Genomic DNA, 17,769 nt, shown 5'->3' on the forward strand with positions numbered 1-17,769 from the left:
TCTGTCTGCTGTGCTGCTGTATCTAAGCCTGTCCTGTGTGATTCTGTCTGCTGTGCTGCTGTATCTAAGCCTGTCCTGTGTGATACTGCCTGCTGTGCTGCTGTATCTAAGCCTGTCATGTGTGATACTGTATGCTAAGCTGCTGTATCTAAGCCTGTCATGTGTGATACTGTCTGCTGTGCTGCTGTATCTAAGCCTGTCCTGTGTGATACTGCCTGCTGTGCTGCTGTATCTAAGCCTGTCATGTGTGATACTGTATGCTAAGCTGCTGTATCTAAGCCTGTCCTGTGTGATACTTTCACTAACACACAAGTTGCCCCAGATTTTCATGCCATGTACAATGGTGCAAAACTGAAACTTATCATCAACTATGAAGATCTAAATTTAAAACATAACTTTTATTTTATTTGATACTAAAAATGTGCGATTCGCACTGTGTGATACTGTCTGCTGAGCTGCTGTATCTAAGAATATCATGTGGGATACTGTCTGCTGAGCTGCTGTATCTAAGCCTATCATGTGTGATACTGTCTGCTGAGCTGCTGTATCTAAGAATATCATGTGGGATACTGTCTGCTGAGCTGCTGTATCTAAGCCTGTCCTGTATGATACTGTCAGCTGTATCTAAGCCCATTCTGTGTCATACTGTCTGTTGAGCTGCTGTATCTAAGCCTATCATGTGTGATACTGTCTGTTGAGCTGCTGTATCTAAGCCTGTCATGTGTGATACTTTCTGCTGAGCTGCTGTATCTAAGCCTGTCATGCGTGATACTGTCTGCTGAGCTGCTGTATCTAAGCATGTCCTGTGTAATACTGTCTGCTGAGCTGCTGTATCTAAGCCCATTCCGTGTGATACTGTCTGCTGAGCTGCTGTATCTACGCCTATCATGTATGATACTGTCTGTTGAGCTGCTGTATCTAAGCCCATCCTGTGTGATACTGTCTGCTGAGCTGCAGTATCTAAGCCCATCCCGTGTTATACTGTCTGCTGAGCTGCTGTATCTAAGCCTGTCGTGTGATACTGTCTGCTAAGCTGCTGTATCTAAGCCTGTCATGTGTGATACTGTCTGCTGAGCTGCTGTATCTAAGCCTGTCATGTGTGATACTGTCTGCTGAGCTGCTGTATCTAAGCCTGTCCTGTGTGATACTGCTCTTCTGTTGTGGATCTCCTCAGATCCTGTGTTCTCGGCTGTCTATATCAGGGTGTGTTCACACTGAGTAAATGTGGTGGAATCCTGCCGGCCTATCGCACTGACCACTTCCACATAAGACTCCTCAGCAGAAGGTGGCGGGATCCTCCAGGATACACGGCTGCCTCTATGAGAGCCTGGAGCGCTGCCACCATCTACTGGTCACCCAGCAAACTGCACAGCCGAGAAGCCGCAACTAGGGATGGTCCGAACCCGCCAAGGTCGGCCCACTCCGTGCAGCGGGCGGATACAGCAGGAGGACCGCCTGGAAAACTGGGATACAGCCGCTGGATCCGCCCGCTGCACGGAGCGGGAATCATTGCGGAGGGTTCAGGTTCGTACGAACCCCATCCGAACCAGGTTCGGACCATCCCGAACCGCAACCAAACCGAACACCTTATAAACGCAAAATATCAGGAGCCGCCGATATCCCTGACACATATAGTGTTATTATAGAGACGTGTAGTGGGGTACAGGATAGTGACACTTGGGGTACAGGATAGTGACACTTGAGGTACAGGACAGTGACACTTGGGGTACTGGATAATGACACTGGGGGTACAGGATAGTGACATGCTGACACTTGGGGTACAGGATAGTGACACGCTGACACTTGGGGTACAGGATAGTGACACTTGGGGTACAGGATAGTGACACTTGGGGGAACAGGATAGTGACACTTGGGGTACAGGATAGTGACACTTGGGGGAACAGGATAGTGACACTTGGGGTACATAGTCAGAGTCTGATTATTTACATTATAATCGGAAAACTGGAATTACCAGAACCCTGAGAACTCCACTTAAAAATAAGAATACTGGATCCCTGACAGGTAAGTAACAATACTGAGAGCCCCCCTATAATATCACCCCCGGCTCATTCACTGCAGTCTCTGAGGTTGGGCACCTCTGTGGGTACTCCCCCTCATTGACCCTCCTGGGGGCAGGTGACTGGGGGGGTGTATCTGTGCTCCCCCTCATCGACCCTCCTGGGGGCAGGTGACTGGGGGAAGTATCTGTGCTCCCCCTCATCGACCCTCCTGGGGGGGGGGGGTATCCGCCGCCCGTGGACTCTGTTGTAGTCACATAGACGACATTTGCATCCGGCCTCCCCAATGTAAATGACTCCATGAAGGCAACGGATCTAAAAAGTAGATAATGAGATCTGGTGCGGCGATGAATACGAGGTGCGGTGTCATTGTCAGCGTGTAATGTGATCCTGTGTCACTGTATGAAGCCACGCCAGCACAATGAGTAAATAGTGTTACTAGGAGCAGTGTGAACACAGACCTGACCAGCATACAGCATACAGCCTCCAGCCTCCAGCCCCAATCCCTCTAACACAGTGCTGTACGGAGGAGGAGGAAGACATGGAGGACCACCTGTGACCCCTGTATCCTGCGGAACCTGTGACCCCTCTATCCTGGGGGACCTGTGACCCCTCTATCCTGTGGGACCTGTGAGCCCTGTATCCATTGGGACCTGCCACTCCTCCATCCAGCAAGACCTGTGACCCCTCTATCCCATGGGACCCATAACCCCCTTCATCCTTCGAGACCTGTGACCCCTCGATCCTGCGGGACCTTCGACCACTGTATCCTGCCGGACCTGTGACTCCTGTATCCTGCGGGACCTGTGGCCTCTCTATCCTGCCGGACCTGTGACTCCTGTATCCTGCCGGACCTATGACCCTTCCATCCTGCGAGACCTGTCACCACTGTATCCTGCAGGACCTGTCACCTTCAGGTATTTCTGATCCTAAGATGCTGCCAAGACATTATCAATACTCTGGGGACCAAGTTCTCTGAGGATGGGCACCCCTGGGGCACTTTCTTCTGGGGTGAAGGACATGGAGCAGGAGTATTTGGTGCCCGAGTGCCCCATCTGCTTTGCGTCTTATGACAACGTCTTTAAGACCCCCCTGCTGCTGCCGTGCTCGCACACCTTCTGCATGGAGTGCTTGTCCAAGCTTTGCGTATTTCAGAAGGAGATGGAAACGTTCTGCTGCCCCATGTGCCGGGCTGTTGTCACCATCCCACCAGGGGGCGTCCCTCAGCTGCCCCCTAACATGAACATTGTATCCCGGTTCCCTCCATGGATGGGCGAGCTCCAGAAGGTGTGGATGGAAGGATCCAAGCTGTGCTGGAGGAAGGGGTACGACCACAATTATGTAACAGCTACCCCCAATACTCTGTCCCACTACCCCCCAGGGCAGGAGGAGAACATGGTGATCAGCATCTACCTCCTGAGCCCTGCCGCCCCTGGCTTCTCACAGAGCGCTGACCTGGTGATGGTCCCGCGCCAGCCTCGTCATCATCGCTGTAACTTACTGCTGCGGAACTATGGCTGCATCTTGTGGCTCTTCATCTGCTGCATCATGTTGCTGTTCTTCATGGTGTTTCTGCCGACATATCTGCGACTATAACTTGTATCTGGGGAGGTCAACTGGTCTTCACATCACCATAAGAGAACCAGCCATGGCCGCCATCACAGATGTGGTCACATCCACCCCTTCATCTCTCCAGATAATTGGTACAGACTAAGCCTCCATTACTGGATCACTGGTCGGTGATGGACAGACTAAGCCACCATTACTGGGTCACTTGGTCGGTGATGGACAGACTAAGCCACCATTACTCGGTCACTGGTCGGTGATGGACAGACTAAGCCACCATTACTGGGTCACTGGTCGGTGATGGACAGACTAAGCCACCATTACTCGGTCACTGGTCGTGATGGACAGACTAAGCCACCATTACTCGGTCACTGGTCGGTGATGGACAGACTAAGCCACCATTCCTGGGTCACTGATCGGTGATGGACAGACTAAGCCACCATTACTGGGTCACTGGTCGCTGATGGACAGACCCAGCAACCATTACTGGGTCACTGGTTGGTGATGGACAGACTAAGCCACCATTACTGGGTCACTGGTCGGTGATGGACAGACTAAGCCTCCATTACTGGGTCACTGGTTGGTGATGGACAGACTAAGCCACCATTACTGGGTCACTGGTTGGTGATGGACAGACTAAGCCACCATTACTGGGTCACTGGTCTGTGATGGACAGACTAAGCCTCCATTACTGGGTCACTGGTTGGTGATGGACAGACTAAGCCTCCATTACTGGGTCATTGGTTGGTGATGGACTCCTGGGGGTCTGGCCGCCATCGCATATATATGACATTGGTGGTTACATCCATCCCCTCATCTCTCTGGACTATCGGCCAAGCCTCCGTTACTGGGTCACTGGTCGGTGATGGACTCCTGTGTGTCTGGCCGCCATCTTGTGTGATTTATCTGATGTATAGCTCTCCTCCGCTCTCACTGTAGATTAATAACCGTACAGGGACTATAAAAGACGTCATTCTACAGAGCTAGCACCAAATGTATGACGATAATGTCACGCTAATTCTGCAAAATAAAACTAGTGATTGCATCACCGCCATGTTGTAGAAAGTTCCCTCCATAATGTATGTCTGTACTGACCTGACAGAGAGTTTATGCGTAAAAAGCCTTAAAGGGATGTTCTCATCTCATCTACTATAGTTATACTTGTAGGAGTCGACAAGTTATATATTTTTGCAGATACAATTATTTACCAAACTTGTCTCCTGCTCCTGATATGTTGCTCTTTCCCTCCCTTTGTTGACAGCTCTTTGTCTAGGTTACCGACCACCACTCTGCTCTAAAAGCAGGTCTATATATAGCTCACTTCCTATACAGGGTGGGATACATGTCCTATAGTCCATAGTGTATCCTCTCCCAGCCATGTCTCCTCATGTCCTATAGTCCATAGTGTATCCTCTCCCCACTCTGTCCTCCTCATGTCCTATAGTCCATAGTGTATCCTCTCCCAGCCATGTCTCCTCATGTCCTATAGTCCATAGTGTATCCTCTCCCAGCCATGTCTCCTCATGTTCTATAGTCCATAGTGTATCCTCTCCCAGCCATGTCTCTTCATGTCCTATAGTCCATAGTGTATCCTCTCCCAGCTCTGTCCTCCTCATGTCCTATAGTCCATAGTGTATCCTCTCCCAGCCATGTCTCCTCATGTCCTAGTCCATAGTGTATCCTCTCCCCGCTCTGTCCTCCTCATGTCCTATAGTCCATAGTGTATCTTCTCCCCACTCTGTCCTCCTCATGTCCTATAGTCCATAGTGTATCCTCTCCCCACTCTGTCCTCCTCATGTCCTATAGTCCATAGTGTATCCTCTCCCAGCCATGTCTCCTCGTGTCCTATAGTCCATAGTGTATCCTCTCCCAGCTCTGTCCTCCTCATGCCCTATAGTCCATAGTGTATCCTCTCCCAGCTCTGTCCTCCTCATGTCCTATAGTCCATAGTGTATCCTCTCCCAGCTCTGTCCTCATGTCCTATAGTCCATAGTGTATCCTCTCCCAGCTCTGTCCTCCTCATGTCCTATAGTCCATAGTGTATCCTCTCCCAGCTCTGTCCTCCTCATGCCCTATAGTCCATAGTGTATCCTCTCCCAGCTCTGTCCTCCTCATGTCCTATAGTCCATAGTGTATCCTCTCCCAGCCATGTCTCCTCATGCCCTATAGTCCATAGTCTATCCTCTCCCAGCCATGTCTCCTCATGTCCTATAGTCCATAGTGTATCCTCTCCCAGCTCTGTCCTCCTCATGTCCTATAGTCCATAGTGTATCCTCTCCCAGCCATGTCTCCTCATGTCCTATAGTCCATAGTGTATCCTCTCCCAGCTCTGTCCTCCTCATGTCCTATAGTCCATAGTGTATCCTCTCCCAGCCATGTCTCCTCATGTCCTATAGTCCATAGTGTATCCTCTCCCAGCTCTGTCCTCATGTCCTATAGTCCATAGTGTATCCTCTCCCCGCTCTGTCCTCCTCATGTCCTATAGTCCATAGTGTATCCTCTCCCCGCTCTGTCCTCCTCATGTCCTATAGTCCATAGTGTATCCTCTCCCAGCTCTGTCCTCATGTCCTATAGTCCATAGTGTATCCTTTCCCAGCCATGTCTCCTCATGTTCTATAGTCCATAGTGTATCCTCTCCCAGCCATGTCTCCTCATGTTCTATAGTCCATAGTGTATCCTCTCCCAGCCATGTCTCCTCATGTTTTATAGTCCATAGTGTATCCTCTCCCAGCCATGTCTCCTCATGTTCTATAGTCCATAGTGTATCCTCTCCCAGCCATGTCTCCTCATGTTCTATAGTCCATAGTGTATCCTCTCCCAGCTCTGTCCTCATGTCCTATAGTCCATAGTGTATCCTCTCCCAGCCATGTCTCCTCATGTTCTATAGTCCATAGTGTATCCTCTCCCAGCCATGTCTCCTCATGCCCTATAGTCCATAGTGTATCCTCTCCCAGCCATGTCTCCTCATGTCCTATAGTCCATAGTGTATCCTCTCCCAGCTCTGTCCTCCTCGTGTCCTATAGTCCATAGTGTATCCTCTCCCAGCCATGTCTCCTCATGTCCTATAGTCCATAGTGTATCCTCTCCCAGCCATGTCTCCTCATGTCCTATAGTCCATAGTGTATCCTCTCCCAGCCATGTCTCCTCATGCCCCCAGTAGCTCTGCGGATTGTGGTCTCCATTGTGAGCACATGATGTGATGTGTCCTCAGTCCTTTATAACTTGTAATATTCCTCATAGTCTCAGTGTCTATTAGAACATCAAGGTAGTCCACAACAGGATTGTTAGAGCCAGGACCAACAGAGAAGCCCACATTAAATCTCTCAGCGTTCCTTAGACTTTGCTTAACAGAATGGTCGGTGTGAGGTTTGGCTGTAAAAGAAAAACATAAGAAATTAAAGGGGTATTCCGCTCAAGCTAAAACACATGCTGAATCATCTCTCCTCCTAAAGACTAACAATACCTTCCATACTTGTTATTATCCATTTAGTCTCCTTCCCCCAGTTCTGAGCTGCTGCTTTCTGCTGAACACACAAGAATCTGTGTATGAGCTGTTTGCTCCATCTCCTCCCCCACTGGAAGGCAGATCAATAAAACGTCACTGGACTACTACCAGCAATACTGATAACACTAGTAATACTATTTATTCTTCTGGGACCTAAAAGAGATTTCGCTAAACATTGTCAGGTGCCCTGTATATTTCCCCATCCTCCCCCCAGTATGATCCTCTCAGACTCATCCTCTCCCCTAAAGCAGTGTCTGGCTGCCAGCCCTCCCTCCTGAACCCCTCATATGAATGCACGTTCAGCCCATTGTTCATATTTTTATGTCTCATCCTTCTCGCAGTCTGGAGGGCTCCATAAATATATTATATGGTCAACCAATCGCCCCAGAATCGGTGAGTGCGGCAAACTTAAAATGTAACGGGTCCATCCGGCAGCTACATATGAGCCTTCACGATGCTCTTGACTTGGCAGTAATCCCTGACCAACCCTCCCGGGAGCCCCCTGTGGAAGGTGCATAGTATGATCATTGTGCAGTTCTGGTAAGTTCAGTTCCTGGTACTTTTGCAATTTTGTTAAATTATAACTTTTATTATGATGAGGGCAAATAAAAGTATTATGTACTATGAAAATGAGCCATTAAGTCTTCTCTTTTTTGTTTCGCTTGTATGAATGACGTCTGGCTGGAACAAGGAAGACTGAAGCGATCAAAAGAGGAGACAGAGCTCAATGTCTGTCCCCCTGTCCTATAGTAGTGATCCCCAATCTACCACCCAGATAGCAAAAACTAGACAATAGCCTGCAAAGGTGTAAAAGAATTGCATAGTAGCCTATAGGATAACATGGAGACTCCTCAGCTTAGCCGTATAGCAGGACGGCCGCACGGGTATGTAACCTATAATATCCACAAGACTCATTTTCCTGCAATATAACACTTTTCATTGCACTGAGAATAATAAAAAAGTTATAATTTAACATAGAAGTGAGACATAAAGCCATACTGTATATAAGGAGCGGCGGGGTCACTGTCCTGGGATAATGTCATCATGTGACCATACTAAATACTGCGACCAGGTACAGTGTGAACACACAGCGGAGCAGATCCTGTAAGAACTCCTCAGAAGAAGCTCCTTGACTCGCTTTCAGGTATTTCTGGTCTTAAGATGCCACCAAGACATCTGTAACGCTATACAGACCTCGTGTTCTGAAGACTCGCCACCCTTAGGACACTTTCTGAAGTTGACCGTAAAGCAAGATCCTGGGGTGACGGACATGGAGCAGGAGTATCCAGTGCCCGAGTGCCCGGTCTGCTTTACGTCTTATGATAACGTCTTTAAGACCCCCCTGCTGCTGCCCTGCTCGCACACCTTCTGCATGGAGTGCTTGTCCAAGCTTTGCATCTTCTTAAAGGATCAGGAGACATTTCGCTGCCCGGTATGCAGGACGACTGTCAGCATCCCACCAGGGGGCGTACCTCAGCTGCCCCCTAATATGGACATTGTATCCCGATTCCCGCCATGGATGCGCCAACTTGAGATGGTTTGGATGGAAGGATCAAAGCTGTGCTGGAGGAAGAGGAACGGCCAGAACTTCACCAGAAGAACCCAAACCCCTGTGTCTCATGTCCCCCCGAGGCAGGAGGAGAACATGGTCATCAGCATCTACCTCCTGAGCCCTGCCGTCTCTCGGACCACAAACCTGGTGGTGGCTCCACAGCAGCCAATTCATCATCCCCGATTCTCAAGGAACTGCGGCCGTATCTCGTGTTTGTTTTTTACCGCTTTGCTATTTTTTCTGTTTGCCTTCATATTTTTCCCGATGATGCGTCATTAACTCTATGGATCCATGGAGGTCGTCTGTTCTTCATGTAGAAACCCAAGCAACTCCAGACAAAGTTAACAACACATTATCCTCCCTGATTCTGACAGGATATTCTGCCAACCTGATTACAGGAGTCTGTCTCCACGTGCCACTCCCCGGGTGACTATCCAATATAACAGATCACAGGAGTCCGGCTCCACACTCCACTCGCCAGGTGGCTGTCCGATTCCACTGATTACAGGAGTCCGGCTCCACACTCTACTCCCTGGGTAATTGTCCGATTCCACTAATCACAGGAGTCCGGCTCCACACTCCACTGCCCATGGGGCTGTCCGATTCCACTGATCCCAGGAGTCCGGCTCCACACTCCACTGCCCATGGGGCTGTCCGATTCCACTGATCCCAGGAGTCCGGCTCCACACTCCACTCGCCAGGTGACTGTCCGATTCCACTGATTACAGGAGTCCGGCTTCACACTCCACTCGCCAGGTCACTGTCCGATTCTATTCATCACAGGAGTCCGGCTCCACACTCTACTCCCTGGGTAATTGTCCAATTCCACTAATCACAGGAGTCCGGCTCCACACTCCACTCCCCAGGTGGCTGTCCGATTCCACTGATTACAGGAGTCCGGCTCCACACTCCACTCGCCAGGTGACTGTCCGATTCCACTGATTACAGGAGTCCGGCTCCACACTCCACTCGCCAGGTGACTGTCCGATTCCACTGATTACAGGAGTCCGGCTCCACACTCCACTCGCCAGGTGACTGTCCGATTCCACTGATTACAGGAGTCCGGCTCCACACTCCACTCGCCAGGTCACTGTCCAATTCTATTCATCACAGGAGTCCGGCTCCACACTCTACTCCCTGGGTAATTGTCCAATTCCACTAATCACAGGAGTCCGGCTCCACACTCCACTCCCCAGGTGGCTGTCTGATTCCACTGATTACAGGAGTCCGGCTCCACACTCCACTCGCCAGGTGACTGTCCGATTCCACTGATTACAGGAGTCCGGCTCCACACTCCACTCGCCAGGTGACTGTCCGATTCCACTAATCACAGGAGTCCGGCTCCACACTCCACTCCCCAGGTGACTGTCCGATTCCACTGATTACAGGAGTCCGGCTCCACACTCCACTCGCCAGGTGACTGTCCGATTCCACTGATTACAGGAGTCCGGCTCCACACTCCACTCGCCAGGTGACTGTCCGATTCCACTAATCACAGGAGTCCGGCTCCACACTCCACTCCCCAGGTGACTGTCCGATTCCACTAATCACAGGAGTCCGGCTCCACACTCCACTCCCCAGGTGACTGTCCGATTCCACTGATCCCAGGAGTCCGGCTCCACACTCCACTCCCCAGGTGACTGTCTGATTCCACTGATCCCAGGAGTTCGGCTCCACACTCCACTCCCCAGGTGACTGTCTGATCCATCTGATTACATGTGCAGTGCACTTCTCCCCGTTATAACTCACAATGGCAGCACAAGACCTGGGAACAAGACCTGACACAATCTAAACATTTGACATATCTGGATAACATGACAGTAATGCTTTAATGTGATCGATCTGATCAGTTACTAAACGTCTCATCCTTTTAGGGGAGACTCTGGTTTTAGTAAATTGGAGTTGAGCTAATTTGCACACTTTTTCCCATGGACCTTTGCCTCCAATAAACTCCACGAACCAAGTCTCTTAAAGAAGAACCAGTGCCCCCGGGACTCTCTTCTGTACTATTTGGCATATTTTTTACCTATTGAGCACTTCCTGAGAATAAGTCTTGGAATAAACCAATTTATAACAAGCAAATTGCTGCCACCCATAGACGTCTTATGAGCGGCCGTCATTTACATAACAGTGCTGGACTTTCCATTATGAGCGCCGGCAGTCGGCAATCTTCTGCACTTGAGGTGATATCGGGGATCAGGCGCCATTGTATTGTGTTGGACTGGACTTTGAAACGTGTTGAGAACATTTACAATTGTACATATTTCCTAGACGTATCTTATCAGTTTACACGTCAGTCTTCCTCAATGATTGAGGTCAATGCACCCCCACAGATTGCATACATGGTGTGGACCGGGGAGGGGGGGGGGGTCTCATTCTTCAGTCTACTATAATGTTTCTGTATGACTAGTACTGCTCCACTATAACATATATACAATATCAATCTGCATCATCTGTGAACGGTGTAACAGTATAAATATAAATGTCCGCCACCTTGACAACCACAAAAAAATTCTTGAAATTTTGTAAAATAAAATGAAATATTTGATCTAGTAGAAAGTTCCCTTTAAATAGTCTTCTGATGTGTTGGTTGGGGAGATGACGTTTATTTTATTCTTTCGTGTAAAAACATAAAATGTTGCCCGAGTTACATGATTTACTTTTGCAATGAGTTATTCCACACCCCCAAACCTTAAAGGGGCTCTATCATGAAGACAACCACTCTCGCAGACTTAAAGGGGTTATCCGGGCTTAGGAAAACATAGTCGCTTTCTTCCAGAAACAGCACTACTCATCTTCAGGTTGGGTGTGGGGGTTTTGCAGCTCAGTTCTATTGAAGTGAATGGAGCTGAATTGTGATACCACACACAACCTGAAGACAGGGGTGGTGCTGTTTCTAATCATCTCTCAGAAATGGATAAAACTAATATCATGTAAAGTCAGAAAAGGGTAATTCAATTGTTCTGACTAGGAAACTTCTATTCAATGGTGTTTGGACCTCCAGAGATGGTGCCACAGCTGTCCATGGGTTCAATCAGGTATTACAACTCTGCTCTATTTAAAGGGACACAGTGCTCTCTGCTGCCTCCTCTGTCCATGTCAGGAACTGTCCAGAGCAGCAGCAAATCCCCATAGAAAACCTTTCCTGCTCTGGACAGTTCCTGACATGGACAGAGATGGCAGCAGAGAGCAGTGTGTCAGACTGGAGAGAATACACCACTTCATGTAGGACATACAGCTGCTGATAAGTACTGGAACACTGGGGAACATTAAATAGAAGTAAATTACAAATCTTTATAACTTTCTGACACCAGTTGATTTAAAAACATTTTTTTCTCTCTCTCTGGAGTACCCCTTTAAGTAAATGTAACTGAGCTGCAATACCACACACAATGTGAGGACAGGTGTGGCGCCAAATTCTAATCCTGCACCACCCCTTTATATGTACAGCTCCTCCGATGTGAACCATCTGATATCTGGGTGATTCATGGCAGATCAGTGAGTGCAGAATACACAGGTTGTGATATTATTAGTGACCTGGACGTCCTGTCGGCGGCTATCAGATTCTAATGAGTAACTCTCGGCCGGTCTCCCCAGCGGCAGAATGTGTTTGATGGCTTCCTCCGCAGTCGCTGCATTGTTCCCTTCCCCAATTGTTTGTGTTGCTATGTGATGAGGGAAGGACGAATGACCCAAGAATCACACTTGGCTCAAGACTGGATGAAACCCGAAGCCGATTGTTGGTTACCAGGCGAAGGAAGCGACGTACATAGAGAGAGATAGCTGCAGAGCGAGCTCGCCGGCACCAGCAGGCTGCGTGTAATAATAACATCAGCTACAGCATGGGGAGAAAGTAAAAAAATGGAGATCAGTCAACGACAGGTGAGAATCCATAACTTACTTACATAACATAGGACGGGGGTGAGGACATGGTGATAGAAGACCACTGTGTGTCTCTGCAGGGAGAAGATCCAACCTAGACTGTGGAGCATACCAAGTAGGGGATGGGGACATGGCCACAGGGGCCCCACCACCACCAGCAGCAGCTGAGGATCCTGAGGAACATGTGGGCAGCTTCCTGGAGTGTCCCATCTGCTACGTCTCCTATGATAACATATTCAAGACGCCCATACTGCTCCCCTGTTCTCACACCTTCTGTATGGAATGTCTCTCCAGACTTTGCCTGTTCCTTAAGACGTCTCAGGAGTTCTCCTGCCCCCTGTGCCGAAGCTTAGCCCAAATCCCACCAGGAGGGGTGCCGAAAATGTCGCCCAACCTGGAGGTTATAGCCAAGCTTCCACCCGAACTGCAGACTCTTCAAGATGTCTGGACTGATGGATACAAACTGTGCTGGATGAAAAAGACCAACTCGACAGAAGGTAAAGGATCCCTGGTGACAATACATCTGTTATCCAATGGCGGGAACCCTCGGCCAGGGCCAGAGGAGCCCATCTCCATTCAACAGACTAGCTGCCGGGCCTTCTGCCACAGCGTGTGGGGTATTGGGTTCACTATTCTCACTATTGGGGTCCTGCTGTTCACAATTCTCTTCCTACCCATATACATGAACCAAAAATAACCCAGACGTCTGCTGTGATTCTACGGGATGAGATGGTGCCGCCTCTGTTTCTCTCATAAAGTACAAAAGTACATAAAGTCTTGAGATGGTGAAATTATCAGTCACTTGTAAGGAGATCTTACAATCATATGAAGGTTGGAGGACTTCAGCCCTGACCAAAACTGATTTCCAAGATTCCATCTAATCCAATCTATTCCTCCTAAATCTACCTATCCCATTGTACCCCAGTGTATCCCAATCTACCTATCCCAGTGTATCCCAATCAATCTATCTATCCCAGTGTATCCCAATCTACCTATCCCAGTGTATCCCAATCAATCTACCTATCTATCCCAGTGTATCCCACTCTATCCCAGTGTATCCCAATCTATCCCAGTGTATCCCAATCAATCTACCTATCTATCCCAGTGTATCCCACTCTATCTATCCCAGTGTATCCCAATCTATCCCAATCTATCCCAGTGTATCCCAATCTATTTATCCCCGTGTATCCAAATCTATCCCAGTGTATCTAATCTATCCCAGTGTATCACAATCTATCTATCCCAGTGTATCCCAATTTATCTAACCCAAATGTATCCCACGGTATCCTAATCTATCCCAGTGTACCCTAATCTATCTACCCCAGTGTATCCCAATCTCTCCTAATCTATCCCAGTACATTCCAATCTATCTTAATTAGAGATGAGCGAACCGGGTTCGGGTTCAAGTCCATCCGAACCCGAACGTTCGGCATTGGATTAGCGGTGGCTGCTGAACTTGGATAAAGCTCTAAGGTTGTCTGGAAAACATGGATACAGCCAATGACTATATCCATGATTTCCACATAGCCTTAGGGCTTTATCCAAGTTCAGCAGCCACCGCTAATCAAATGCCAAACGATCGGGTTCAGATTGACTCCAGCATCCTCGAGGTTCGCTCATCTCTAATCCCAATCTATCCCAGTGTATCCCAATCTATCTTTCCCCATGTATCCTAATCTATCTATCCCAGTGTATCCTAATCTTTCCCAGTGTATCCCAATCTAATCTTCCTATTTCAATATATCCCACATTATTATTATCTAGAATCTCTATCCTGATGTATCCTAGTGTAACCTATGTATCAGTATCCTGATCTATCACACTCTACCCTAATCATTGTACCTCCATCTCGCTAAATCTCATCCACCTATTTTAATTTATCCTAGTGTCATTTATCTCAATCTATCTTAATGTATAATATCCATCCCATCTATCTAATCCATCACACTCTATGGGTCCTTTTACACGGCCACATTTCCATTGTCTTTAGAAGGCAAGATTAACGGCGTGGCCGGGCCGCACAAACAATCATTGTATCATTTGTGCAGCTATTTAAATGTATTGCCTTAGGCTGCACATTATGTTTACACTGAGAGATGTGCGGCCAACAGTAATAAATCTTACCACTGATCACAGACACTTTTACAAGGGGCGGCAATCGGCAGAAGGAGGGCTTCTAGCAACGCGTCTTGACGATAATCGTCTGTGTAAAAGGATCTATCTGAATTTTACCTATCTACATCTAATCTATCCCAATGTATCCCATGTAATCTATTATCCTAATCCAATCCATTGTAACCTAATCTATGTAATTCAGTCATTCCATCAATCCAATAAACTCATTGGTGGCCACTACTGAAGGACTGAGAAGGACTGGGCGCAGGAGGGATCAGTGGGGGTCCCAGCTGCTGATCATTTATAGACTTATTATCAATATTTATTGCAGGACCCCCAATATTGTCAGTATTTTTATGTTTTACACAGATTTTCATATTCACATTTTATGTAATTTAATTTTTACATTTTACAAATAAAAAGAAAAAAATGATGACAATGGAGCTGATGGGTGATGGGTCCATGTGTAAATGAAGCTGATAGGCGATGGGTCTATATGACAATAAAGCCGATGGGCGATGGGTCCATATGACAATGAAGCTGATGGGTGATGAGTCCATATGTAAATGAAGCTGATGGGCGATGGGTCTATATGACAATAAAGCTGATGGGCGATGGGTCCATATGACGATGAAGCTGATGGGTCCATATGACAATGAAGCTGATGGGCGATGGGATCATATGACAATGAAGCTGATGGGTGATGGGTTCATATGACAATGAAGCTGATGGGCGATGGGTCTATATGACAATGAAGCTCATGGTCGATGGGATCATATGACAATGAAGCTGATAGGCGATGGGTCCATATGACAATGAAGCTGATGGGCGTTGGGTCTATATGACAATGAAGCTGATGGGATCATATGACAATGAAGCTGATGGGCGATGGGTCCACATGACAATGAAGCTCATGGGCGATGGGTCGATATGTAAATGAAGCTGACGGACAATGGGTCCACATGACAATAAAGCTGACGGGCGATGGGTCCATAGGTAAATGAAGCTGCTGGGCGATGGGTCCACATGACAATGAAGCTGCTGGGCGATGGGTCCACATGACAATGAAGCTGCTGGGCGATGGGTCCACATGACAATGAAGCTGCTGGGCGATGGGTCCACATGACAATGAAGCTGCTGGGCGATGGGTCCATATGCCAATGAAGCTGATGGGCTTTGGGTCCATTTGACAATGAAGCTGAATGTCAATGGGTCTATATGTAAATGAAGCTGATGGGAGATGGGTCCATATGACAATGAAGCTGATTGGTGATAGATCCATATGACAATGAAGCTGATGGGCAATGGGTCCATATGACAATGAAGCTGATGGGAAATGGGTCCATATGTAAATGAAGCTGATGGGTCTATATGACAATGAAGCTGATGGACGATGGGTCCATACGACAATAAAGCTGATGGGCGATAGATCCATATGACAATGAAGCTGATGGGCGATGGGTCCATATGACAATGAAGCTGATGGGCAATGAGTCCATATGACAATGAAGCCCTGTATAGGGATTACTGCTCTGAGGGCTCCTAAGTGGCAGAACATATAAGGACCGTGCCTATGCCCCTTTCGTCTCCATTCAGTTTGCTTATGGTCCAGACCAATACAAAGCAATCACATCGGATATTGTCGGATACATATGGCCGCCTGACCGCTGACTCAGCAGTTTAGATACAGAGAAGGGGGTGAGTTGTGTTACTAGGTGTGTGCCCACACAGTGAATAGGGTGTAATTAGGGCAAGACGAGGCTTGTAGCAGCCGGAGCGGGGCATTCACATACACAATAGACAGATAGGGAAGCCAAACACACAGGCTGCACCTTCATTCAAAGTTCATGCAAACCACAAATGGCTCGGGGACTGCCCCTCTCTGCCGGCATTGTGTGATATCACCGGGGAAAGACAGCAAGGAGTGGGAGCTTTTCTTTTGTCTAATACTGAGTTGTTGCGCACTGTATTCTACTGCACAATTTATGAAGGCAAATTAGCTCGATTTCAAGAGTTTAGGCCTCGTTGGCCATTTCTCCGTTTTGCGCCAGGAGGGGGCATGGTGTCGGATTAGCCAGACCCCTCACAGATCACTTCCCTTTTTCTGCTATGTGATAGGTGGATATTATAGCAATAATGTGGTGGAGGACTCTATAATACTCACCCCAGCTGCTGCAGAACGGCATAGAACACCAATAGGTTGTGGCAGAACCTCATAATACATGCATCAACTACTGCAGAAAGTCCTCAGTCCGGCAGCTGCAGAACCTCATAATACATGCATCAACTACTGCAGAAAGTCCACAGTCCGGCAGCTGCAGAACCTCATAATACATGCATCAACTACTGCAGAAAGTCCTCAGTCCGGCAGCTGCAGAACCTCATAATACATGCATCAACTACTGCAGAAAGTCCACAGTCCGGCAGCTGCAGAACCTCATAAAACATACATCAACTACTGCAGAAAGTCCACAGTCCGGCAGCTGCAGAACCTCATAATACATGCATCAACTACTGCAGAAAGTCCACAGTCCGGCAGCTGCAGAACCTCATAATACATGCATCAACTACTGCAGAAAGTCCACAGTCCGGCAGCTGCAGAACCTCATAAAACATACATCAACTACTGCAGTACTAAGTCCAAAAAGCTACAGAACCTCATAACACCTTGTTATGATATTGTGAAAATTCTCTCACTGACAGCAGTTTTCTCCAGTGGGAAAAATTCAAATGAACTGGTGCAAGAGATTTGTAATTTACTCCATAGTGTGCACTGACATGTCAGTTTTCAGCGGCCGGATAGAATCCCGGCCGGAGCGTGTACTATGTGTATACGCTCCGGCCGGGATTCCATAGGCGGCAACGGCACGTATGTTTTCGTATAAATCACGGCCATTGTTGCAATCGGCAACAACGGCCATAGTTATATGAAAATGTAAGTAGTGTTAACATAGCCTTACACAGTGCTCTCTGCTGCCACCTCTGTCCATGTCAGTAACTGTCCAGAGCAGGAGAGGTTTTCTATGGGGATTTGCTGCTGCTCTGGACACTTCCTGGACAGAGGTGGCAGCAGAGAGCACTGTGTCAGACCATAAAGAATACACCCCTTCCTGTAGGACATACAGCAGCTG

General features: G+C 48.1%; 3 protein-coding genes across 3 annotated transcripts in view; 2 read left to right on the forward strand and 1 right to left on the reverse strand.

Moving 5' to 3' along the window:
- Window positions 1-2,999: 2,999 nt before the first annotated feature.
- LOC138765844 (RING finger protein 223-like) lies at window positions 3,000-3,614 on the forward strand. Its single transcript, XM_069942938.1, has one exon. The coding sequence runs from the start codon at window positions 3,000-3,002 to the stop codon at window positions 3,612-3,614; it is 615 nt and encodes a 204-aa protein (XP_069799039.1).
- A 3,209-nt stretch (window positions 3,615-6,823) lies between these two features.
- WDR31 (WD repeat domain 31) overlaps window positions 6,824-17,769 on the reverse strand; it is a 32,138-nt gene continuing 21,192 nt past the window's right edge. Inside the window, exon 11 of the mRNA XM_069986862.1 lies at window positions 6,824-6,956. Within this exon, the coding sequence (XP_069842963.1) occupies window positions 6,918-6,956 (39 nt within the window). The 3' untranslated portion in view covers window positions 6,824-6,917. The remainder of the gene's footprint in view (window positions 6,957-17,769) is intronic.
- On the forward strand, window positions 7,930-11,264 carry LOC138802584 (RING finger protein 223-like). Its single transcript, XM_069986053.1, has 2 exons — window positions 7,930-7,973; window positions 8,209-11,264. Exons 1-2 carry the CDS (start codon window positions 7,930-7,932, stop codon window positions 8,918-8,920), a joined length of 756 nt encoding a protein of 251 aa, XP_069842154.1. The 3' UTR covers window positions 8,921-11,264.

This window comes from Dendropsophus ebraccatus, chromosome 10 (genome assembly GCF_027789765.1).
Source record: "Dendropsophus ebraccatus isolate aDenEbr1 chromosome 10, aDenEbr1.pat, whole genome shotgun sequence".
Taxonomy (NCBI): Eukaryota; Metazoa; Chordata; class Amphibia; order Anura; family Hylidae; genus Dendropsophus; species Dendropsophus ebraccatus.